This window comes from Urocitellus parryii, chromosome 8, assembly GCF_045843805.1.
Source record: "Urocitellus parryii isolate mUroPar1 chromosome 8, mUroPar1.hap1, whole genome shotgun sequence".
Classification (NCBI taxonomy): Eukaryota; Metazoa; Chordata; class Mammalia; order Rodentia; family Sciuridae; genus Urocitellus; species Urocitellus parryii.
The window spans coordinates 30,561,890-30,589,104 of NC_135538.1; the positions used below are offsets into that span (position 1 = coordinate 30,561,890).

The following is a 27,215-nucleotide window of genomic DNA, read 5'->3' on the forward strand; positions in this document are numbered from 1 at the left end:
TTCATTCTCACATGCCTTAGAGGCCATTGTTAAGGACAATAGTGCTAGAGATTTCTGGGAAGAGAAATCCAGCTGCTAGAGATTTCTGGGAAAAGAACATGCTCTGATTCTCAGTATCCTGCCAGCTACTGTGATGAAGTATACTGAAGAGGTATAAGGGCAAGAGATGCAGTTAGAGGTTGATGTGTCATCCAGGTGAGAAACTGATGACAATTGTGGCCTGGGTGGTAGTCCTGTGAGAGGTAAGAAGTACCTGGGGCAGAAGCAGAGACTCCATGTTGCACATGTTGATTGACAGCCTTTTCATCCAAGCAGGTATCGTGAATAGGCAAAGGGTGATAATTGTTTGGAGTTCAGAGGAGCATTGGGGGACGATACACAGAGTTTTATCGTTCTGACAAAATTCAACATTCAAAAGTAACTAGATATAAAAGAATAGAAAGGTAGTCTACAAACTCAGTTTATTTTTAAATATATTTGTTGTATTCCCATAGGCCATGGTTGATTTTGCAATGACATAAAACTCTCTGGAGTATTCCCACACAATACTCCACTTCAGTATTGTTAACTTGGAGGCTTTTGAAAAAGTTATGAATGAGCAGAATTTGGTCCAAAATTTGCCTTTGATTTGCATGTGAACAACAGATATGCAAAATGTCAATACACAAGATAATGAAGGAGCTGCTAAATCCAGTTCAGAAAAAAATACTCTTATCTTCTTAGAAGATACTTATAAACTGTGACCTAGAGCTTATCATAGGTACAATTCTGTTCATCTAAAGGGAACTTGCTCTCAATATTTTAATAAGCTTTTCTCTACTGTTAATGGTTTGTGTACCTTCTACTTGAATGAATGTAAAACATTCTGCAACCCATATCTACCTTAGTAAACCATCCCCTTTGAAGTACCAGTTTGTGACATTCTAGACTGTTGATCTCAGTTTAACTTAACTGCAAATTTTGCAACTTAGGCACAAAAGGAAAGGCTACATCAAGAGACCTAAACCCAAACTTCACATGACTTAAGATTAAAGTAAATACACACATAAAAACTCTACAAAATGGGAGGGTGAAGAAAATGAAAACAGTTGCAAAGGGTATTTATTGAGAAATAGTAAAGATGTACATATTTTTACAAGCTTTTAATATTAATTTACATTTCTTTAAATTATGTAGGCCCCAATAATCTATACTTTACTAATACATAACAGAAACCCTTGACTTCGACTGTGAGATTTCCATAATGCTACCATAGTGGGGAGTCAAAATGCAACTTTGGCTCATGATGCTTAAGTTTGGTTTGAAAAGAAATACTAAATGCCATATTCACTGAGAATATAGGCTCGTCATAAATGTGCTGTACGAAGACAACTTCATAGTGGAACATGCGACTGACACTATTTTTAATCTCAGCTCACCAGAGATGAAGGAAAAAAAAATTAGAGACAGTTATCTATATTTTGTGCATAAACTGTATGATTCTAAGATGTTATTTTTGCCTCTGAATTTGATCTATAATTTTTTTTAGGGAGTAGAGAGTCTTAATCACAATATTACAGCCAGGCTACCTATATTGTTATTGAAATTACATGGTCTTGATGGTTTTCTCATTCAACACAAGGTAGTTATCTTTCCTAGTAAGATATCAAAGTTTGTATATGGAGTAGACAAAAACCCAAACTGACTTACAATAAGGCACACCATTCTACATGGAAATAGAACATGGGGACTACCAAATGGCTAATTTGTTTGTTGGTTGGTTGATTTATTTTATGTTTCTTTCTTTCTTTTTTTTTTTTTCCTGACCAGAAAGAAAGCAGATTTTCTCTCCCTAAGGTGGGGCAGGAGAGTTCTAGTTTGAGCATGCCCCAAATCACAGGCTGCCCTTGAGGATGGCTTGTTGACCTGCACCACTGTTGTGCTGGAAAAACTGTTCTCCGTTAATCCTGCATTTAGGTGTCATGGTGGCAGCCTCTTCTGAATACATCATCGGAAAAAAAGATGTGTGTGAGAAATAGCACTTCAGAGGCCATGCCCCTTCCAGAGGTTTCTTTCTGCACCTGCAGGTTTAGCAGCATAAGAAGCCTTGTTTGTTTGTTATGGAGCAGAATTAAATTTTTGATATAATGCCACAGTTGTATTATTTAAAGAAATGGGCTATACAGTAAAAATAATTTTGTTTTATCCACAGTAATGAATATTTAAGGCTTTAGTGTGCAAAATAAATACTGAGAATCAACGCAACTCTTCCATTTTTAAACTGCTATTTTCAAGCCAAAGCAGAAGATTTATCTTTATTTATTATTAAAAGTCTTTCAACCATATTTCGCCTGCCATGGTACTTGGGGGCAGAAGTAGCCAAAACCCACAAAATTTAAGAATAAGTTTTATGAAATCACAATCTTATGCACAATTGGGATCTGATGATCTTTCTGCCCATCGTAAATGTGGCCTTCACATTCACTAAAGAAATGCAGGCTGACTACCTGGAGATATAAACTACTTCCATAATGAATGTTGTGATCTGTGAGCAAAGCGTTGACCTTAACTTGATCTACAGAAGCCTCAGTTGATGAACTGTCATGAACCAGCCTCTGGTTAGGAGCACTGATGAACAGCTGGATTCCACAATCCATATTACACTGCAGGTGCAGACACCATTAGAATACTTGAGACCTCCAAGTCTTAAATTTCCACAAGGGAAATCATGTCACAGAAAATGATAGGAGAACCTGTATCGTGTTCCCAACACGGGCTACACACCAAGAAGAAGAAGAAAAAAAAACACCCAAAACCATGCAAACACAACGATGACAGGTTCTCCCTGCAATAAATGCAACCCATTGTTCAGTAACAGTACAGGCGAAAACCAACATGCGCAAGTCTGCAATGGAGAGAGACTCAGTTGATGGGTTCAGTGAAATACCAGTGCATTTTCCTGTTGTAATTTGCTAATGCTGTCAAGGTCTGGCTCACTTGCTAATCTAATTTATGATGATATTCTAGGTAAAATATTCATAGACTCACTTCTTTCCTTGGGCCATCTGGGTCACCTGCCTTCCCTTACTAATGACATTTCATTTTTGCAATGGCATTGAGAATTAACAAACTTAGCTATATTTTAAGCCATGTTCACTCAACTTAAATTTTAACCTATGTCCTTGGCATATACTAAAGAGGGTAAGGAGATAATTCCTAAAGATATGCATGACAACATCTTCCTTGTAAGCAACTTACACACATCAAAAAGTCTCAAGTTCAAAACTGTGCAAATTGTCACGAATATGGCTCTTAGATTTCTTGGATAGAACTGTAGAAAGGGTACTGAGAATTCAACAAACATGTTTCTTTCTAAGTAAATGTCCCACAGTCTTTCTCAAACCTGCTAATGATTGGGTGTACAAATAGTTGCCTCATACAATCACTGGAATTATTAAGAACCCAAATAAAACACAAGCTTTCTCTTATTATTCTTGTTGGTTTCTTATTGCCACATATACTTGGTTTCTTGTTGATGTAGTGTTAAAACATTGATAGCTTGAATTTTAAATTTGGTCATGTGAAGAATTATCACAAAGTGGTTTTTTTTTTGTTTTTGTTTTTTTTTTTTTTTTTTTTTTTGGTTTTTGTTTTTTGGTTTTCATTATCTACAGAGATTTTTAACCAAAGTTACATTGTAACACACAAACGCTGTCTTGTCTTTAAGGCACAACACATCAGTATGAACATTCTGTTTGCCAAACTTAAAAAAAAAAAAAAAGATAATATTATATTCCCGTTTCCCTCCCTCGACCCTCCCCGACAAATGAAAGAAAAATTGCATCCACTTTCAAAGTCAGCGGCTAATAAAGTCACAGTAAATTATTTTCATCAGTAATTTACACAAATTACAGGTCTAGATAGGACTGTCCTTATACAGTCTTGAGTGCATTCCAATTCAGATTTTCTGGGCTAGGTAGGCTAAAGTCAGATTCAAACCTCAGGGCTGAGAAGAGATCCCATTTTGAGGAATGTTGGTGACCACCTTGTCAGACGGAGCATAGGTGTTACTGCCCAGGAGGGTGAGGGGTCTTTGCTAAAGCTGTGAATTCCAGTTAGGACTCTTTCTCTGTGCATAGCAATCTCCACAGATTTGTTTTAGAAACCATTAAAGTGTTGTAGATGTAAGACCATAGAGTTTCCTTTCTGTAGCACTAAAGTTTAATTCCATATTCAGCAATCTGAATTCTTCATTCCGGAATTTCCATTCCAAATACGATTTCATCCTTTAAGACAATGTATATGTGTAGAGCCAGAGGCATTGAATCACACACATAAAAATTCAGTGTACTTGAAATGTAAAAAAAAAAAAACAACAACAACAACAACAACAAAAAAAAAAAAGACAAAACAAAACAAAAAAACAAAACGGATCTCCAGCTAGAGAACACAGTTACAAATATTCTAATTCCAGTGCTTGATGTAGAGCCAAGAGGTCCGAGTGACTTGATATCCTCCAGAAGGGCATGTTGTGCTGTGTGGGCAAGAGAAGGAGGGATGGGAGAGAGAGAGAGGCAGGAGTGAAGAACAGAGAGATCATAGCCATTGTTTCAAGGAAGCAGCTGCACACAAGGATGTGCAGTCCACCCAGGTTTAAGGCAGGGAGTTTAATGGAGGGATGATCATATTTGAAGGTTTGGCAGAACCAAGGTGGCATTGTCAAAGTAACAGAGAAATAGATCTGAACTGGATTTAAAAAATTTTTTTTTTTTTTAGTTGTAGATGGACAAAATATCTTTATTTTTATTTGTTTATTTTTATGTGGTGCTGAGGATCTAACCCAGGGCCTCATGCATGCAAGGCAAGTGCTCTACCACTGAATTTTAATGATAAAAGCTGAATTTTAATGATAAAAGAAGAAAATATTGAAATTTTACATAGTTTAATATTTGCAAAGTAGCATTACCAACCTCGGCATCTGGAAAAACAAGCATCAAACTTCTACTTGGCTGACGGAAAGCAAGCTCTGATAGGGACCTCACTCCTAAAGGTCCATCTCTCAGCTAAAAAACTAAGATAACTACAAACTTCCTAAGCCCTTTTGTGTATTTGAGAGAAAAACAGTGAATTCCTTTCCATGTTTAAAAAAAGAGAAAGTGCACTTCAGCAACTGACAAAACGAAAGTATTATAATGTAAATTTGGGCTGAGGACACATCCAGAATATAGATGTAAGGAATATATTCATGTACACAATGGAAACACATATATACATATATATGGAAAAGGTATTTTATAAATAAATTAAGCATCATAATACTTATTACTGCTATATTAAATTCTTTTCTGCTCCATATTTTGGCCACTAACCACATGTGGCTATTAAGCACTTGGTTAGTCCAGTTTAAAATGCATACTAAATCACAAAAACTTAGAATAAGGAAAAGAAGAAAGAATACCACATCAATCAGTGATTTTTATATAGATTGGGTATTTATGATAATGTTTGGCATATGTTGGGTTAATTAAAATGTATTATTAAAATTAACTCTAGCTGTCTCTTTTTACTTGTATTTAACAAGGTTTCTAGAAAATTTGTAAATTACATTTATTTCTCACATTATATACTTGTATAGGAGAGTGCAAGTACATTCCTGCACTTTGAGATTTCTTCTTAAATTTCTCAATGTATGTTTTATGTCAAATCAGAGCACAGAAATTCACCTGGAAGTAACATTTTTTAAAATTCAGCTCAGATCTATTTGTAATAACAAAACAGTATTTAATATTTCTGCACATGCGATTACTGCTACATCCAAAGAAAAGCATGCATTTTGGGTACCAGAGAAACCAACCACCTGTGTTCCAAAGTAGAGTTTTAAGCCTTCACCATCACCAAAACTGCACCTACATAAACAACCATTCGAAACAGCATTCTATTGGATATTCTTATCCATTTGGAGTCACACTTTTTCTCCTGAAATTTCAGGTATAAACCAGAAGGTATAGAAATGATTTACCAAGACTAGCCTTCTTACCAGGCATCACCAAAGGTGACTTGATAAGTTTTAACTTTCAAAGACTTATCCTGTTTTAAGTTTGGAAAAAAAATGAATTTTATTAGTTCTGACCTAGACAGACGTGGATTTCACACAGGCTAAAAATCATGTACACATTTGCTGGGGTGGTCCAACCACTGCCTGCTTTTTGTTGTGCTTAATTATGGTGCCAATATGAAAAATCAAAACAACGTTAACTCAGGACAAGGACAAACTCCAGGAGACATTTGAATCGTGTGTGACTGGGAGCATTTCAAGTAGTATTCAACAACGTAGGCTGTGTTACTTAAGGCTGCAACCCTGACCTCGTGCAGAATGTCCCTGGAGCTTGTGTGCTGACTTGGGTCACTGACATTGCTAATTTAAACCTAGGTGCTCTACAGGACCAGCTCCCTTCCTGGGACAGAAAAGCATGGGGGATTTCAAGTATGGCTGCCAACACTGTCCCCAAACTTTTCAAATCAAGTGGAAGTGCTTTCTCTTTCTCCATGTTCCTTGACTTGAACTGACCAGCAACATAGATCATTTCCTCTCCCTTTCTGCTATAGCCATAAACTCTTATGTAAAACTGTTTATGCTGTCTTTTTGGAAAAAAAAAATTAGGAAACAGAACTCAGGTAAACCTTCCATCTAATAAGGATTTATTAGATGACATTTTAAATCACCTCAGGATAATAAGATTTTTCTATGTAAAACAAACATTAAAAGATGATATGTTGCTGCTTAAAATACAAATTATTTTGTGTTTTCTGTAAATTCTATCACTTTTATCTTGGCTAGATAATGTTTTGCTATCATTCAGTGAAGGAAGCAATAGACCTCAGTGTTATACTGACTGATAGAATGGGAGGGGGGCAATCCTGGTATCATTCCCCTTTTGATGTCCAACCAGCCACCTAATGTTTTTTTAATTGTCGTCATTTTCCTCTTCAGAAATATGGGCAGATAAATAGCTAAATTAAATAATCAGGGCCTATGAGATCTTCTGAATATGTACAAAGCCAGCTGCTTGGCTTCAATCAGGTACCAATGGCTCATCCAAATGGATGAGTATATTCTGGAAGATGTGAGACAAGTTGGCACAAAAGAACAGAGTAACACATGCCGTTTCCAATAGAGCTTATTAAAGTCTCTTACAACCATTTTTTTCTTCTGCTATTAAATCTAACCCCAGCATTTATCATCATGGGGCAACACTTTTTTCTAGGTGATCTCAAGGACTCTATGGCACAAAGCACTCTAATCATTTTTCTATGAGCTGATTAAACTTATTTATCTTGTTGAGTTTCATGAGCTTAAAAACAGTTTTCCCCCCATCTTCCTTAAGAACTATGGGGTCATATGTTTCTGTGTGCATGGTATGTGTTTGTGTACCATATATATACATATATGCACACACAAATCTGTAATTATTATACATTAATTTATAGCCACACAAACAAATATAAATTTTCCTACATTTCCTATCAAATTTCAGGCAAAAAATGCTAGACTCCAAATGGGTTTTTTTGAAAGTAAGTATTGACTCTCTCATGCTCTTATCGCTTGCATCTGTATATTTAAATCAATTGTCAAGCTGCCACTGGGCCAAACTACAGGAATGCAAACAAAAAGGCTTGCATTAGAAGTACCACACCAACATTGTTTGAGACAGGTTACCTTTTTTGCTGCCTGTTCTTCTTCTACACCATCCCCAATTACAACATATACTACTTTTCTGCCAAACCTTTGCATTATTCGTTCAAAGCAACTTTCTTTTCCTGGAAGATAAATAAGATAAAGTTCAGAGTGAAGTTACCTGGTTAGCGGCATGTTCCTCATCTCGGCCATCTCCAATCACAACATAAGTTATGTTAGTGCCAAATCTGGACACTATACGCTCAAAACAGCTTTCCTTGCCTGAAAAACAATGCACTGTTTATTCTTCCAGCCATTGCATTCAGTAACCTAAAGATGCATAAAGTATTGAGTTAATATCTCTTTGACATGACATGAGCTAGCTTACAACCTCTGGGTTGATGAAATTAACACACGTGTGTGAATAACATAACTCTTAGGAGAGATTACTAAACAAACACATTTTATGGTTCAAGTAAGCCAGTAGGGTTAAGTGTTTGACCTAGAGAAATTGTTAGTATGTTTTATTCCACTGAAAGTGTATTGAAACAACTTTAATTCCATAAACATTGTCTAATCATTTCAAGTAAGCATAGACAGTCAACTGAATATATTATTATGGGAAACAAGTTTCACTTTGAAGATTCAATACTAAGATGTGGATTTACTCTGATACACCTCTCCTTTTTTCAAGTGAGTAGGATCTAATATGTTCATTAATTATACTAAGGATGCTGTCCAACTGGGCCACAGCCTGATGACACTAGCATCCTCTGATTATACTTACAAAAATACATCATGGAATCCCTGCATGTTCTTTACTTTTATGATACTGGCATTATTCTCTGAATTTTATTCCTAGAATGTCCATATGGCCATGGCTATCTTCACCTTTTTTCTTAATCTGATAGTGCAGAACTCCAAAAACTACTAGCTTCACGGGAAAAACTAAAATGATTTTTTAGACTAAATATAAGGAATAACTTAGCCAATAATAAGGAATCTGGTCCTTAACTAAAATGTATACTCTGGTATAAAATTATTTAAGTTGTCAAAAAGCAAAATCATATTCTCTATATGAATCTTGCTAGCATACATACATACATTTATATGAAAAGAATGCATGGGGTTGGGACCTGGACTCTGAATTGTAGTGCTATGACAATGTAGCATTTGCTTTCTGAAAGCTTGGCTCACTTGAACTGTCCTCCGGAAACAGCTGCAACTGGGGGCTCCTTGTGCCAGCGCCAATATCAGCCCTCCGAAAGGCCCAGGGAAAGCTATTTTTGGTGGGGGATTTTAGGATTTTAAACTTCTCTTGTCAAGGTGCCAAAGCCCAAGTCTGTTGACCTTCAGGGCACATTACACAACCTATTTATTTTCCCAGGCATTTCCTTGACAGACAGTGGAATACATGTGCTGTTTTAACTCTTGTAAGATGGACTTGATGAAGTTTTGAACATACATTAGAAGTCTGACTCTGCAGAATACCCTTGAAGTCAAAGATGGCTCTACCTACAGATATAAACTAAATAAACAAGTTGTAGTCCTTTGGCTGCTACTACGCAATTTTGGAAATGTGGATTCTGGCCAATGATGTATTAACAATATTCCAATTATGTTTTCTGATTCATGAAATCTTCATTTCTTTCTGGATTTTTTATTTTGGATCCTAGTTGAATCTATGTGAGACTGTCCTGTAATGACAAAATCGCTTTTTTATTTTAGATCTAGATTCCTGCACATGCAAGGAGGTAATAGTGTATTCCATACCAATTTGACAATTAAATATTATGGATGGCAAGATTATATATTATTTAGATAGCATGTTCTGGAATACTCTATGAAATATATGGAATGAATCAGAACTACTGAGATCCTGAATTCACCAACCAAAAATGCTCATAAAATTTACACGTGTGTAATGAGTTGTATGCAGGGTATCTTGTTATGAGAACTTTGTCCATTTTGCTTGATGTTCTAAAATTAAAATTGATGGAAAGGAAACCATGCAGAGATATTCATTAAGAACCACCCCCCAAGCACAGATGTGAGCACATTCCATATAGAATTTTAAAGAATTTCCTTACCTATTTTAGTTGCACTGTAAATATTCTCAATGGGGAAAGCACCTCCTAAGCTATAGAGCAGGACCTTTGCAAGTGCTGGGATCAGCTGGGTCGTCGTTACCAAGACATTTACACAATTACTCCTGAAATAAGGAGGAAATATTTGTATATGTATCTGTTTTCTAACACTAAATAACTTCTAATAGCACAGATTTAAAATCGTTATTGTGGTCTCTAAATTCTATAGTAAATGGTCCCTTTTGATAGTCAACGGTCCTTGCCTATTACCAGACAATCCCCAAATAATGACAGACTATTAAAAATCGTGCACAATCATCACTAAACTGTGACACTTAAGTTCTATATAATATTTTGTTAGAAAAAAGATGCTATTCAAGGTCATATGTAGATAAATGCTACAGAATAAAATCAAGGTGAGATAAAACAAAACTAAGGATTTTCAACTTTATAGATACAGTTTTGAAATGAAGTATCTATTTATCTATGGAATATTTGGAGTTATATCACCTTGTTTTTAACTACAAACACTGTATGAGTTTGTGTATGTGTTTATAAGACAGAATTTGTAAAAAAAAAAAAGACAAATATAAGGAAGAATATGAAAAGTAAAGCTTTGATTATTAATTAGTCACCATCGATAACCACTTTCTCTGTTTTTTGAATTTATTTTCATTGTTTCTGTTTGTATATATATTTTCTCATTCAGATCATACTATATATGCAAATTGTTACTTTCTTTCCTTCCTTTCTTTCCTAAGCCTATCAACTTATTCCGTACCCCCCATTTTTCCAACAAAACAAAATAGGTGGGTGTACTATATATTTTTTTTCATTTTTTTAACTTTAAAACAATTTTTTACCATATATATATATTTTTTTTTTTTGCTTAGATAACATTTTTATTTTAAAAGCTGTATAAGATAGGGAGCTATTTAATGCTTTTTAAAAATCTTAATACATATTTGAAAATCATCATCATTCTCATTCAAATTTTTTTCCAGATAATACTTTTTTTTATTATTTATTTATTTATTTTTATTGTTGGTCGTTCAAAACATTACATAGTTCTTAATACATCATATTTCACAGTTTGATTCAAGTGGGTTATGAACTCCCAATTTTACCCCGTATACAGATTGCTGTATCACATCAGTTACCCTTCCATTGATTGACATATTGCCTTTCTCTTGTCTGATGTATTCTGCTGTCTGTCCTATTCTCTACTATCCCCCCTCCCCTCCCCTCCCCTCCCCTCCCCTCCCTTCCCCTTTTCTCTCTCTACCCCTTCTACTGTAAATCATTTCTTCCATTTGTATTATCTTGTCTTACCCCTCCTTTCCTCTTATATGTCATTTTTGTATAACCCTGAGGATCGCCTTCCATTACCATGCGATTTCCCTTCTCACTCCCTTTCCCTCCCACCTCTCATCCCTCTTTAATGTAAATCTTCTTCTCAAGCTCTTCGTCCCTACCCTGTCCTTGTTTACTCCCCTTATATCAAAGGAGTCATTTGGTATTTGTTTTTTAAAGATTGACTAGCTTCACTTAGCATAATCTGCTCTAATGCCATCCATTTCCCTCCAAATTCTATGATTTTGTCATTTTTTAATGCAGAATAATATTCCATAGTATATAAATGCCACATTTTTTTTATCCATTCATCTATTGAAGGGCATCTAGGCTGGTTCCACAGTCTTGCTATCATGAATTGAGCTGCTATGAACATCGATGTTGCAGTGAACATCCAGTTTTGATGTTTAACATGGCTTTCAATTTTTCAATGTTATAAATAATGCTTATTAACTTTCTTCTACACCTTGTATTATTTCTTCCAGTTGATAGTCATAGAAGAATAAGGGTCAGAGGGTAAATTAAAAAAAAGCACATGTTTTTTTTCCTGATATTCCTGACATTTTGTGAAGACTACAATAATATATGTAGATAGCTTAGAAAATTTCATAGTATTTGACTATTCAACATGTATTGATTTCTTCTCCATCCCTTCTTTTTTATGCCTGTATTTTTAAAAATAACATATGAATATATTATACAAACTATATATATACATATATGTATATGTGTGTGTATATATATATACATATATACATACATATATATATATATATATATATATATATATATATACCTATACGATAATGAAACAATCTGTTTTTTACTCTCTAGAAGACATCTTTTAGAAATAATAAAAGCTTTTAACCTCCTCCTCAGAGAAATGCACATTCCACTACCCATGGCAGTTTCACAGGTTCAGGAGCCTCATGTCCCTGCCGCACTGAGTTTTGGTCCTCTTGTCACCAGTTACAGAAAGTAACAGGCAGCAAGTCCCATTTTTAAGCAGCTTCAGTTGTTTGACACTTCTTCCTTACATTGTATTACACTGTCCTGTCTTAGGATCCCACTCACTCCAACTCTTTATAGACACAGAGAATAGTCTGATTGATGTTCCACCTAACACCTTGAACTGTTGAAATAGACCGCTGTGTTCCATAACGTGACTGTTCTTCCCACGAGCTCTCTGGCTGCTCCAAGGGTTGTCTTTATGTGTTTCCTGCTGCTCTGCTCCCTGCTACCTCCAACTGACACCACCATTTAGACTTTCTGTTCACAGTGCAGTTCTTGATCATTTCATAGGGTCAGAAGCCACGTGCCAGGCTTGACACATACCCATTTACTTTCAAGTTCTCAATACCGGATTCTCATTTTACTCTACCAAGATTTTTATGTATCTTCAATCAGTCCAAATAATATCTCTTTCTGTATATGTTGTGTTACCCACATGTTTGCTAAGCTTGCTTTTTTTTTTTTTAACCTATTCATTAAAGTTGGAATTAAAACTATAGAATAGGAAAGTACAAAGATTAATCCCACCCACCAACGATCACTTTCCAGGTTCATATTACCTTACAAATTAACATTTATGGCAAATAGCTCTTCAACAACTTACAAAACTATTTAAATTTATTATCTACTTAACAAGTCAGTATGTCACTGGTAAGTTCAAACAACACAGAGATTAGAATTTTTTCAAGAGCTTTCTCTGGCTTTTTCTAGTGTACTGAAGTTATGTATGTTATCTATTATGGTCTAAAAGTCCTAACACAAGCTTTTTTTTTTTTTTTAAATAAACAGTACTGTCTTGTTTTTGCCATTATCCCTTGTACTCTGTCACCAAAAGAGTGCTCTCATGTTTATTATAAATCATGTGACCTTTCTATATGGTTATCAGTGGTTCTGAGGAGACAAAAGGAAAGATGTAATCTCCTGGTTATTCTGAGAAGAAAAAGCGGCTGTCCCTCAATGCCAACACACACACACACACACACACACACACACACGCAGAAATCACTGGCTTCAGTGAACTAATTCCTCTGAATTCCAAATTAGCCTAAAAATTAAATTTTTTTAAATCTATGTTGTGCTATTAGACCTCAGTTTCCCATATAATTAAAATAGAAAGGGCATTGATCCCACTTACCTAGTACTAATAATTGATAAAGACTTTAGTGCATTTGTTAGCCAGGAATCTGTCAGGCCTTCAATTTCTGCCCTTAACTGCAGCCACGCATCCCTCTTGGCAGGGCCAAGGAGTCCTGCAACATCAAAAAAGCAAGACAGAGTCAGGAGCTGAATATATCCACAAGAATATAAGTTTGGTGTCCCTTCTCTCTGGCATTGATAATTTTTATTTCAATTTATATCAAAATGGAAAGACAGACATATCAATATTGATCTTCATTTCAGAACTGATTATTCACTCACTCATTCATTCAATGAATATCTACTAGACAACATCTAGGAGTCAGGAACTAAACTAAACAATGGGGACAGAACAGTGCAAAAGTGGCCCCCAGTTTCTGCCAAGTCTGGGCATCTGCCACCAGAAGATCTTTGCAGCCCTCAGGCATGGGTCCCACTCCAAGAGGGTGGAATCCATTGGGTCTGGAGGAGTGGTGGGCTCCAACAGCCTTGGGTGACAAACCTCAAATATTATGGTTGCCTAAAGAGGTTTAGCTTCTCAATAATCACAATCATTTCCACTGTGAAATAGAAATAGTGGCATTATCATACATAGCAACTAGAATTTTTCTAAAAGTAGTGCTAGTGCTAGCACTATTTTATATATATATATATAAATTTTAATTAAAACCTGTGTTTGCAATCCTGAAACATATGGCACTTTAGATAATGATGGAAAATTACATTAATGTTATGAAAAGAAGTAGGCATGCTAATTTTTATTTTCAAAAGATGCAGCCTTTGTTTCATGATAAAACAAAATTATATAAAATCCAGACAAAAGGGAGGTTTCTGATTTAAATTGTATTTCAGAATCCTGGGAGCTCAAATACAGGTGGATGATTTTTAAAGTAAAATTTAACTTTCAAGCAAGTCTCACTTGTCCTCATTGTAATAAAGAAATACTGATGTATGACAGAAAATGGACTTTTATGTGGCTGCTTAAACTTTCTAAGACAAAAGATTATTTCTTTGCAGTCTTGTTGATTTTAAAATAATTCTAATAATACTCTGAAAGGGATATTATTTGAATTCCCTTAAGAAGTCAGAAAATAGTTATCATTCAGGTATGTCATTCTTTCCTTATTTTCTTTATTTTTTATTTCCTTTTATTTATAATTTTTAAAAAGTTTTTAAGTTTTAGTAACTTATTTTTTTTATTAGAGCTTCATAGTTTTATATAATAATTGGGTTCATTCCAGAAAACTAACACATGTATAGAATTCAATTTCAGATCCTCTCCCTTTCCCCTTCTATTGTCCCCCTCCAGAACTTCATCTTTATGCATAGGTAAAAAGAACCAATCAAATATAAATAAATAGACTAGCGAAAGGAAGTCTAGTAGAGGAAGGAGAATGGTATATTTTCTTTAAAAATAAGCATATTACCTACAATTGATTTTTACTGGAAATTCCATTTATTTGACTTTACAAAAGTGTCTTGTGACCTGGACACAGTGGCAAACACCTGTAATCCCAGCAGCTTGGGAGGCTGAGGCAGGAGGATCATGAGTTCAAAGCCAGCTTCCAGTGCCCCTGGGCTCAATACACACACACAATCTTGTGAAGAGCATTGGAGTGAATTGGGAAACAGGAATTACAACCTAGAACTCTGGGCCAGGTAGGGCTCTGCAGAGTCTTCAGGGTCCAATTTCCTATTTGAAAATGAAGGTCTCCACTGGTTCTAACATTAAAATTATCCATGGTTCTACATTTTTTGTTCTCCTATAGTTCTGAGTACTCACTGAGCATCTATAATGAGCTTTAGTACTGGACAGATACAAGGTGAAACAAAACACAGCCCCACCCTCAGGATGTGTATGCATAGATGTGAGATGCATATTATACACGGAATTTCATTTACTACACTGTATTCTATGACACATATGAATATACACAGGTGTAGTATGCATGCATATATTTAGTTGCATCATTCCCTTTCGAATTTTGGATTATGATCTTCAAATATCATTTCTTTTATAAGAAAAGAGAAACAAATACCCTGTGAGAAGAATTTTACATGATCTCATAACTAATACTAAGAATCTTGTTGACTTAAAATTAATCTCAATATTACAGAACACACAGGTTTATTACATACAGAAACATTTGTGGATCTTAGTTTTGATATCACTCCAAGACATAAGGATGAGGGGATTGGGGATATAGCTTAGTTGGTAGAGTGCTTGCTTTGCTTGCACAAGGCCCTGGGTTCAATCCTCAGCACCACCAAAAAAAAAAAAAAAAAAAAAGACATATGGATGAATATGAATATAATATGGTTTAGATATTAACTACAGAATATTTAAACTTTAAAAAATCATGATAATCTAAGTTAACACTATACTGTATGTGGGAAAGAGATACTATCAGATAATGTGATTTTTTCGAAAGGAAAAAATAGACTTGTTGAATATTTTTTAAATGATACGACTCTTTATATTTGTTCTAACTTAAATACCCTGCTGCAAATCTTGTCCTAACAACTGAGTACACAGTTTCACAAAGAATGCCCAATTCTTTGACAGAGGAGTTTTATTCTATAGTTAAAATTTCCCCAACAATTCTAAGAAACTAAAAATTCAGGATGAAAGTTATTCAACATGAACTTCTGCAGCTTTATTTTACAGTATCACCGTCTCTACCATAGACTGCGGCTGAATCTACCTATTCCCATGGTGCCCTTATTAGATGAAAAAAGACACACATACCTCCAACATTGTTCTTGTAGGTGTTATATAATTCTTTCACTCTTCTGTAACGAAAAGCCAACTTCCTCATCCAGTCCACTCCTCCTCTTACACCTGTTGGCAAACAAAGGTTTGCACTACTTGCAGCTGCATGGAAGCCATCAGTTGCAAAACTGTAGGTACTGCAACACCCAAAATACATTAAAAAGAAATAAAAGAAATAATTACATGTGCAAAACTCCATAGCCGAATTTCTGTAGGAAACAGCATACTGAAAGGCACGGCTTACCTTAAGTCTTGTCCATTATCATCAGAGGAAACATCATCTATATGAACTTGATCACATTCCTGTTAAAAACATGAGAGATGTTACTTGTTTTCACATGACACTTGTCACCATGTGACACAAAGGTGTCCATTATTCCTTGTGATTAGCCTATGGCCAGAAGATGGCAGCATTTGCCCGTCCATCCCACCAATCCTATGCTTATTCTTCTTTGCTGGGAAATGGTACCTTTTCTACTCTGTAAAGTTGAAATCCAAAGGCATAACATAAGAAGGGTTCTGAAAACATGTAGCATGTGGAGTTTTGTAGAGCAATTTACAAAATAAGTTTAATCTTCAAATCATCGATTAGGAATGAAGATTTACCACCCTACTTGTGCTATAAACTCCAAGGAAAATATAATTCAGGTTAGTATATCCACATAATATTGACCTGACTTGAAGTTAGCAAATACTCAGAAAAAGTAGGTGTCGGGATTTGATTCCTCTTTGCTAAGAGTCTTGTAATATCTTCAAATAATCAGAAAAGGTACAGTGAAATATTATATGATCTGAAGGTGAAATGTGGATAAAGAATTTAAAATACCAAACTCTGAGAAGAATAAATCAAGAATAAATAATAATATATTATACCTTATAATAAGTAAATAACCCCAGACTAGATAGGGATTAGCCTTTGGGGCCTCTTTTATCTCCCCCAAATTAATTAATCATATTCACAGATTCTGACTCTATGCATAATATTCTACCATTCAAAATCTCTCTCTCTCTCTCTCTCTCTCTCTCTCTCTCTCTCTCTCTCTCTCTTTTAAATCATTACATTTCAAAATAGCCATACTAAGCAAAGGCTTTGCAGGTGTTATTCAAATTCATTATGGGATAGGAAGTACCGGAGTCAAATACTTAATGTCTAGTCTCTAGCTGTCTACATAGCACATATCATCCTGTTTTGTTGACTTGGGCTTCTTTTAAACTATAAAACTCAGTGACAGGGCCTAACAATACAATTTTGTTATGGAAATTGAAATTCTATACACTAATTTTAAAAGTTCAAAAGGTTTACATAAATTATGGGGTTATATTATTTTAAATTAATTTTTTTGTTCCTGGAGTTTGAACCCAGGTACACTCTACCACGGAGCTATATCCATGCCCATCACCCCATTTCCCTCCCCCGGCCTTTTTTTTCCAGTTTGGAGACAGGATCTCCATGAATTGTCCAGACTGCATCAGCCTACCCACTATCTGGGATTGCAAGCATATGCTGTGCCACTGTGCCTGATTAATAATTTTCTTAAAAATCTCTCTCTACATTCATAGGGAAGAGCTCAGAAAACCTCCCTGAGCATGGTCGTTCACTCAACAGAATATAATCTCATTTCAGGCATAATCAGGAAGAAAATAATCACTTAAGAATTTTTCTTATAACAAATGGCCAAAGTCTAGGCAAATGATAATTCTTATTGGATTTCTGCAATCATTTAAATTTTCTCATACAAAGTACGATGATATAAAAGAGTAATATTCTAAATGATGAAGACCTTAAGGAGACAATTACATCAAGAGTGGAGGGAAGGAGGGCAGAGGCTGCCTAAGCTGTGTTCAAACAGACATTTTAACAGGCATTTTGAAACACCCTATTTCAAAAGGGTGCAGATCAAACAATAACTAAGTGGCATTATGCTTCCAGAAAAGTCTAGGTCAGAGTCTAGGTAGAGATCCTACCAGTTATCATGAAAGATGGAAATAAAGTTCTCCCAGAACGTGGGCACACCAGAGTACTTCTAGAAGACGGAATTATTTCTTGTTCAGGGATGGCGATGTTCTTAGCAAGTATGTTGATTAAGCTGAACCACTGTCAAAACGGTATCATATAATGTTGCCCACTCCACTAGGTTCTGAAAACTTTCCTTGTGTAAATGATTTCCCTGTCTTTCTTTTGTAATAAACTAATAATATCCCCGGGGGAAATGTATCCTTGTGAATTACTCTGGGTAATCAGAAGTTATTTCTATATTTAATACCCTCTCATCTAATTTTTAGAAAAATTCCTCTGACATTTCGGGGATCAACTCACATGATTAATATGAACATAGGTTTCCCCAAAATTTATTTTTTACTCCTGAGGACAACAATATATCAAACTTATTGGACCACGTACTCTATATTTGAAGTTATGTCTGAGGTTTTTCCAAATCTAACTTCTTTTTAAATTTATGCCTAGTTAACTGTGCCTGTTGACTCTGGACTGTTGCCTGAGGATTACAGTCCAGTGAAAGAAACTTGAACTTCAATTACATTTTTAGGAAAAACTAAATAACTGTTCTTCAATTAGTTTTCATTCTGAGAAACTATGTAAGAATCCTTTTGGCCCAAACCTGACATATCTAAAAACATTATTATGATTTAACAAATGTTAGTGGAAGATCTTAACCTTTTGATATAACTCTAGTGTTAATCTTAAATGTTTTGTCTTCTAAGGTAACCACAGAGTTGTCACTACTATTTTCCAGTTAAAATCCACAGCCATTTTCTCTCACTTTTGTGATCCCAAACTCTCTGGAGCATTCTTTTTGAGAAATTATTCTAACTTGAAGAACATTTTATTGAAACAGAATTCTCTTAGGGGGAGTGCCGTAAGCTTTGCCTTCTGTGCAGTTGGGCAGGATGTAGCAAACTATTACTAGGATTTAAATTGGTATCTTTTAAGGAATTATGAGACAAGCAGCTGCCAGTACATATGTTGCTGTACGTGTTGAAGAATTTGAGTTTCAAATTAGACTTTTAGGTTAAAAAAAAAGGCCCCAAAAGATTAAATATACAAGAATAAAAAGCATAATAAGCTAAAGGTGGAGCTACTCTCTTGAGGGATTCCTTCCTTTGTCAGCAGAAGCAGACATAATTTAATTCTAGTTAAGGAACCTTTGCAATCTTTGGTTTTAAGATGTTTATGGAAATAAAAAATTGTGCGAAAATAATGTTGCTTTCAAAGTCAGAAGCAGACAGATTGAGGGTATGTTAACTGCACTGAAAACCCTGAAAGCTATTGTTTAAATTTCATTTCATTAGTGCTTGTTTATTTCACTTAAGTCAGTAATAAATTTTTAAGTATCCTTGGTTACTTCATCTGGATGTTCAAGAAAGTATGTGCACATGCATAATGAGAGTACGATCATTTTACATACACACTTATTTATTTTATTGATCAAGCATAATATTGTTAAATAGCTAAGTTGCAGGGTTTAAGTCAAATAGAATTTTTATCACATCCCAAAACACAACCAGAAAGAGCAGCATGAATAATAATATTTTCTCACTTATTATTTCTACGGGAGATTCTGCCAGACAGTCAAAAAATACATTTAAACATAATGTCTTATCTTAAGTAAGAAAGTCTTAAAACACCTTAGAGGACCACTACATGTTTTTAATGTACAATATTCATTTCAAACTTGCTAAAGATATTTACAAATTCATCATGTGCTAATTTTTACCTTCTCACAACTTCAGTGTCTGGCTAAAAGTTGAGCAGTAAATTTATTTTATCTGGTTTCTAATGTGCCAATAAAAAAGCTAAAACTTCATTTATTCTAGTAAAATAAATTAAGCAAATGAGATACATGTTATAAAACTTGAATAAAACCACATACAATTTCTTACTTCTTTTTACAGTCTTGAAAGAACTAACCATCTTAGAATCTTCTTTAGAATAAAAGTCCTCCATATTAACAACAGGAAAACTGATCTAAAAAGTTCACTGTATATAAAAAAATTCAAGTTCCAAAAAGGTCCAAATGTGTTTCTCATTAACAGATACATGTAAAAGCATTCTGTATACTGGACAGTAATAAAGTAGCTGGATTAATTTAAATCGGATTTTAGGGAGGTGATTATTTCTTATTACCTAAAATTGGAAAACATGCCTACAAATATTGATCTTTCATATTGCTCATTAAAGAAAAAATAAAGCCTCTTTAAACAGTCATTTTATTATCCAATAAAACTACTGACTCACTGCAGAGAGAGCAACAGCGAACGGCCATGGTATAGTAGATTTTCAGCACATACATTTGTGGGTTACACTGAGTCACTTGCTTTTAGTCTCACGTCTCAAATGTAACTAAATCTGGATTTAAGACCTTGTCAATGTTAAAAACTTATTTAAGTCATTTACTGAAACTTGGCTTTTCTTTCTCACAAACTTTTTAAAATTTCAGCACAGTAGGGGGGTAGAAATACATTCTCTGTTGCCAAATCTGCTTCAAAATCTCAGGTTCAACTACTTAGCTAGCAGGTAATCCTGGACATGACTTTTATGCTGTGAATCCTACAGTTTTTTTCCCTACAAAAGTAGTGTAATACAGGTATTTTTTTCAAAATCTTGTCAATTAATAAATGGAAAGTCCAATATAAAAAATGTCTAAAATTAGGTGAGGTTTAGTAATAATAATCTTCTCCTTTCATAATGTGATTATAGATAAAGACTTTCATTGTGACACCATGAGATAAAAAGTAAATTTTAACATGTCATTTAAAAAAAAGAAAGAGAAATCACTATTTTAGCATAATTGTAACTGCCAAAGAAGCACTCTTGCCCACTGCCAAACTATTTAATTATTTCAGTTTCTATTGTCTGGATGCCTAATATCCCAGTTTGTTAGCCAAGATTAGAGTTAGATACTCAGAGGCTGGTTCTCTTTGCCCTTTCATTTTGTTGCGTTTATTTTCTCTTCTTTGTTATTTAGACATCATGTTGCAGGCTGAGGTTGGGAAATGAAAAAATGGATTTGAGAAAAGAAAAAATATGTATTCAAACTCATCAGATGTAATATGTAGGTAGGTCCAGCACTGTTTTTATCTAGAACAGGAGGAAATGAGGAATGATACAGTTGTCCAAAGATAGGGTTCAAAATTCTTATTAGCATTAAGAGTGTCTGTGAACATTGTCTAGTGATGATTGCAAATAGTGTCTTAGCTGGTCACCTGAAAGGCTAGGGATGCTGAGTCTAAAGATGTCAAAGGGTTATGGTTGAAGTATTAAAAGAACTAGGAGTACCATGTGGGGTGTCTGGTACAGGGCAGCAAAACAGATCATCTCCTGTTCGTGGAAACTTTTTTCTTAATATAAGCTAGTACATATGTGTCATTCATGAACACAATTTTGCTTTATGATCATGCTTGTACATACAATTTTTTGTCTTGACAAGAACTTTATAGTTCTCTTAAGCTATGTGTTTATCTTTCGCTTTTCTGCATATATTAAACCTTTGGAAACAACCATTCTTACCTTTTAAAATTCTTACCTCTAAATCATTAAAAAACAAATGTGTATCAGCAAGATTAAAGATCATTTCCTCCATTCGGAGTCCAAGGGTCACAGCCATGGGAGGGTCCTGAGAAGAAAATGCACACATAATGAGGTAAAATTTCAGAAAGCACAATTATTATTAAAACAATTTTAAGTGCATACTAGTGTGTGAGTGTGTGTGTGGGGGCGGATGTGAACTATGGACTTTTACTGAAGATTCAAACAGTTTCCTAGCATGGAGGGGAGAATAGAGGTGGTATTAGAATAAAAATATATAATCAGATAGTGAAGCCAGAATTTGACAGGCAGTCAGTACGGATAGGTAAATTGAGTCAGGTCACATTGAGTCAGGCCAATTTTGAGTGAGTCCCCAGAAGTTGAAGACTGTCTCCTGAGGAACTGAAATGTTAATTCCTTTAGAGCCCTTCCTAAACCTGCCTGGCTCCAACCTGTTGCTAAGGTAACTTGTCCTAGGAATTGCCCCTCCCTACAGGGAGCTACATCCTGCCCTTCCCCCTTCAGTCCACCTGTTTCCCACCTTTTGGAGCTCCACTGAGCATTCCTGGGTCTAGTCACTCTATGCAGGAAGGAGAAAGATAAGGGGAAGAGGGCAGGAGAACAAAGGAAGCCTAGGACAGATAAAAAGGGCAGACCACCTGGCTTCTAGGGATACCAGGATACCAGCTATGGCCCCCTTCTCCCTCCTGGGAGAAAGGGAGAAATCTATGTTACCCCTTTTTAAACAAACCCTGCCTTAGTAATACTTGCTTCGGTGTGCTTCTCTAAAGTTCAAACTTCATCATGTGGGGTCACCACCAATAATGAGCAGTATCAATAGAAGGAAAAAGTTTCATGTTCAATCAAGCAGAGAGATGAAAAACTGTGCTCTATATATACAATATGAATTGTAATGCATTCTGCTATCATATACAACAAATTAAAAAAAAATTTAAATTAATATTTATTGTAGATTTCAATAGAGCCAGAAGGAAGGATTTTGAATGTTTCCAACACAAAGAAATGATAAATGATTGTGAGATAATGGATAAAGTACTTACTGATTTGATCATTTCATGTTGTATACAGATATTGATATACACTCTGTAAAATGTGTATGATTATTTTGTGTTCTTTTTTGGGAAATTACATATATGTATATGCAGATTTTCAATTATCCAAAAAGATGGATCTTTCCAAAGGTTTAAGAGACACATATGTACAGATACATCTGTGAAGTTAAATACATGTAGAGCTGACTCAGGACACATTTTCACCTAAAGCTCTTCTTGAGAGGAGGAGGAAGAAAGCCACAGCCAGTTCATGACACAATTTACATAATCTCCATGGAAAGTCTTTTGGAAAAAGGTATTTGGGTGACTTGTTAAGGAATGGGACAAACTTGTAACAGAGAGGAAAAGGCTTCCCTTTGAAATGGTGGCAATCAGAACTAGGAGACAGAACTAGGAGACTAAGAGGTTGAGGGGATGTTTGTAGGGTTTGAGCAGAGATTATGCTAAAATGGGAAGGGAGGAAGAAGTGGTAGAGGATGGTACAACCAGGACTTAAGCAGGAGTTGCATTTTGATCAACAGGATGAGTCTCCATCTGAATATGTGTGCAGTTTGGTTTAACTTGCATCTCACTAGGGCTGAAGAGAGAAGAGTGGAGAACAACTAACAGAGCATTCATTCCCTAAAAGTAATACAGGTAGAAAACATATGCTTTGGGGAGCTTATGAAAATTAAAGAGATTAGTGAGGAGTCAAAAGGACTCAAGATTTTGGTTGCAGCAATCAAGGTCTTAAACAGAGACAAGGGGTTGAAAATTAGGACCAGGATTTATCCTTTACCAAGTTTCACTGCAGCTGAACACCTGGCACCAAAGGATATAAGACTTTGGGAAGTAAGGAGAGTTTACAGATTGGATAGGAAAGTAATTCACGCACAAACACTGTGATAAATTGACCACAGTTGGAACCATTGCTGAAGGAGAAGAGCTATAGGTATGACTCTGGAGATATGGAAAGAAGACAATCTGGACGGCATGAATCCTTAGAATTTGAGACCAGATGGGGTGTGCACATGCAGAAGGATCTGGTTTTGAAGAAAGCTGACAAGCCTAGAAAGATACTATTGATTTTGGCTGAGAAATTATTTTGGAAGACCTCAGAGGGTGATTTGGGTTGAGTGGCCGGGCCAGGAGCCAGACTGTGGGAATTTGAGAGAAAAGAGCTGAAATTGTGTTTTTAACATTCTAATAAATAGCATTTCAAGAAATGTATTTAAACAAGGAGAAATGTAATCATAACTTTAATTTATGATAAAAACATGCAACCCAGGCCAGGTCAAAGGATATTCATCTATACTCCAAACTAACTCTATTTGCAAGCAAAAGCAGTTCCTCATTCCATATCTGCATAGAATTAATTTTGTCCCTGTATTTCCTTCAATATTGCTTCAGTGTAAACATATTTGAAGGGTCATCTTTGAATTTATAGCCATTGAAACCTAGATAATAGGAATTGCATGCTAAGAAATAGGAATTGAGAGCACAGGGATTATTGAGGTGTGCTCAGGAAAGCTAAGAATCTATGTGGGAGTCCGTGGAAGGTGCAACAGTATTGATTTCAACATCTTTTCTAACATGTTGACATCTTCTTGGTGGAGATTTTTTGTGGATTTTTTTTTTTAATAGCAAAAGATTTTAGTTTCTCAAAAAAAGATGTGGATTGCTCATATGATTGATGGAACCCTGGTACTGTATCCTCCAGCCAGCTTGACACCACTGCCCCAAGATTATCTGCTCTGCCTCTGTGACAGGGCCATTTAGGGCAACACACCTGAAGATCAACAAAATTCTGTTCTATCAAAGATATTCATTCAAAACTAAAAATGAAAACATTAACTAAATCTCTTTTTGCAAAAGGAGTTTCAGAACTCAGAAGGACCTGGGTGTTTCCTGCAAGTACAAAATTTTTTATCTTCTTGTGGTTCAGGTTTTATAATTGTTTTTAATGAAAGAAGCTCTCTTAATTTTTTTTAATATACAATTTGTCCCCCCCTACCCCTTGTTAAAAAGGGTGTTGGTGTCTCTCTTTTTGGGGGAAGAGGTGGGCACTGGACAGGCGGAGGCCATAGAAAACTTGTAAATATTCTGCCTAGTCATGGACCCATGAACAAAATTTCTACAGAAATATCAAGAAAAAATCTAATGTAATTATAGCATGAAAACATATAATTCCATTAGTGACGCTTTCTGCTTTTGAGGAATGTTCACTGATGCAAGACAACAAAACCAAGCTCCACACTCCTCTGCTGTTTCTGATGATTTCTGCCCTAGAGATATATATTTCAGATGGGAGTTCAAAAATATCTTATTTTAAAAGGTTTTCCTTCTGGAGGCCAGGTTGGTGAGACTCATATCCTACAATTTGCCATTCTTTCCTTCTGAAGTTTTCAATAAAATGACTGAATCTCTTACATTCATTCCTCAAATTCTTAGCATTTACAGATCGGATTTATGGGGATGGGAGAAACTATGCAGTTCCTCTTTGATTGCTACTTCCATCGATTCCATGATTCTGAACTATACAACTTTCTATGCTACCCAAGCAATGATAGGAAAATCCATGAAGAATGCATTTTGTGCATCTGATAAGCATGCAAACGAATATAATTTTTTAAAAGAATGCAAGAATCCTCTAACAAGCAAGGACAGCATATGGCACAATGAAAACTGTATTTGAGCACTCCATTGGAATGCAATCCCATGGCTCTGGGAGGGCTGTTCGTTTGTTTTTCAGGCTGTGGTGATTCCACATCACACACCCTATTGCAGCCAGCACTTACTAAGCATTTTGGCAAAATACCATGTGTTAACTAGGTAAGTTTAAGTCTGAGGTCTGTCAGAGAGTGAACTAACTATTTTACTGAAGCTTACAGACAGCAAGCACGTTAAAGGGAAGTACTTCTTCAGCCACACCAAAGGCTTGATACAAATGAGCCAAGGACACTCATGCCACGCCAGGAAAACCCTACCAGTCAGAGCTGGTGGGGATCTTATTTCTAGAGAATGCCTGGTGAGGGTTTACTTTCAAATATCTCATTTTACTCTTTTTTTTTCCCCCCCTAGCTTTCTAAGTCACTGGGACAGTTAATTCTAAGTCAGCAGATTACAGTGCCGCTTTTTTTTTTTTTTTCTGAAGGACTCACAGACCTACGAATTTAAGGAGGACAACTGCATCTGGTGGGTGTAGCCTTATGTCCTGTAATGTTGGGCACCCTCTGTCTTGCCAAAGTTCTGCGGAGGACTTGCCAGCGTCTGCAGTCTTGCTGTTTTATCAGGCATCTGAGAGTGAAACATACTTCTGGATGTAACCCAAGTTTTAAACAGAGATGTTTGCTCATTTTCATTAGATGTTTATAGAATTATGGGCACCTTATGAATCAAGAGTTGCTGCTTTTTTTTTTTTTTTTCCTGTTTAAGTGGAGTGAGTGTTGAGTTTAGGATCTCAAATGAAGTGATAGCGAAAACTTGGACAGAGGAAAAAAGTAGAATAAAATGGCACTAGCAGGGGTTTGCGGAAGCTCTGATGCATATTAAACATACGTAATAGTTCCAAAGGTTCAAAGTGTCTACACCAGAGTTTAACGCGGGGCAAACTGAACTCCTGCCAATTTATCCTGTGTACTGCTTTATCAAAATATTGAAACTGTTCCCAAGACATTTAATTGAATTCGGAGAGAGAGAAAAAGAGAAAGAGAGGGAAAGAGAGAGAGGAAAGGAAGAGGAAGGTGAAAAATTTGAATAGCTGTTGGTCTTTTAAATGTGTGATTCTGAGCCAGACGTCACCAGTGTAGAACCAAGCAAGGATCAAGTACGGAACTTCTCTAAATCAAAATGCTAACGCCTATTAGCCATGTTAGCGCAGAGCATAAATTGGAGCCAGACTGTCTGTCTATGGGCCTCTGCCCTGCATTGGGCCATCAGCTGGAATTCCTCCTCTAGGGACACTCTGTAAAAATATCTCAGGAGAGGCAGCAATTATGTATTTTTAAAGAAACAGAGGGAAGACTTTTTTTTTTTTTTTTTTTTTTTTTTTTTTTTTTTTTTTTTTTTTTTTTTTTAGGATTAAGCTCTTGGAACACTTCTTGCTTTGGGACACAAAGTACACTTGTAGACTTGCATGCACAGAGACAGACCATGTGCACACTCATCACAGAGGGTGGAAGACAGCCCAGCTCCACGCACCCAGGTGAAAATTACTCCTGGAGTTTTTAGAAAAAATGAACTCTTTAAATATGTGGTAAAAGAGGAAATAAAATTCAGACGTGGATCAGGAGGGAAGCTTTGCCATTGAGATATTTGTCTGTGATGAATAAATAGTGGGCTTAAAATTCTTAGGGGGAATTGGAGAATGGCTTCCGGTACGTTTCTTCACTTATCATATATTCACCAAATGTCTACTATCTGTTAGACATTTCAAATTCTGAGAGCCAAAAAAAGCAAAGACCCTTCCCTTGTGGGGTTTATATTGTTACACGAGGAGACACTTGAAAAATAGACAAAGACCAAGTAAACATAAGCATTTCAGGTGGCGATGAGGCTGTCTTGGCAGAGGCCCATGTGTGGCGCTGGCTACTGGGAAGACAAT

The 27,215-nt window shown here is 35.7% G+C and overlaps 1 protein-coding gene across 10 annotated transcripts in view; it reads right to left on the reverse strand.

Annotated features, from left to right (window-relative positions):
* Positions 1-793: 793 nt before the first annotated feature.
* Eya4 (EYA transcriptional coactivator and phosphatase 4) overlaps positions 794-27,215 on the reverse strand; it is a 269,696-nt gene continuing 243,274 nt past the window's right edge. For 8 of the 10 annotated variants that reach the window (XM_077802152.1, XM_077802153.1, XM_077802154.1 and 5 more), the window contains 7 exons: positions 21,559-21,648; positions 16,260-16,318; positions 15,992-16,152; positions 13,241-13,355; positions 9,745-9,866; positions 7,697-7,797; positions 794-4,513 (listed from right to left, as the gene is read on the reverse strand). In XM_077802152.1, the coding sequence (XP_077658278.1) occupies positions 4,433-4,513; positions 7,697-7,797; positions 9,745-9,866; positions 13,241-13,355; positions 15,992-16,152; positions 16,260-16,318; positions 21,559-21,648 (729 nt within the window). In that variant the 3' untranslated portion in view covers positions 794-4,432. The remainder of the gene's footprint in view (positions 4,514-7,696; positions 7,798-9,744; positions 9,867-13,240; positions 13,356-15,991; positions 16,153-16,259; positions 16,319-21,558; positions 21,649-27,215) is intronic. The other 2 variants (XM_026380615.2, XM_026380630.2) reach the window with 1 other exon arrangement.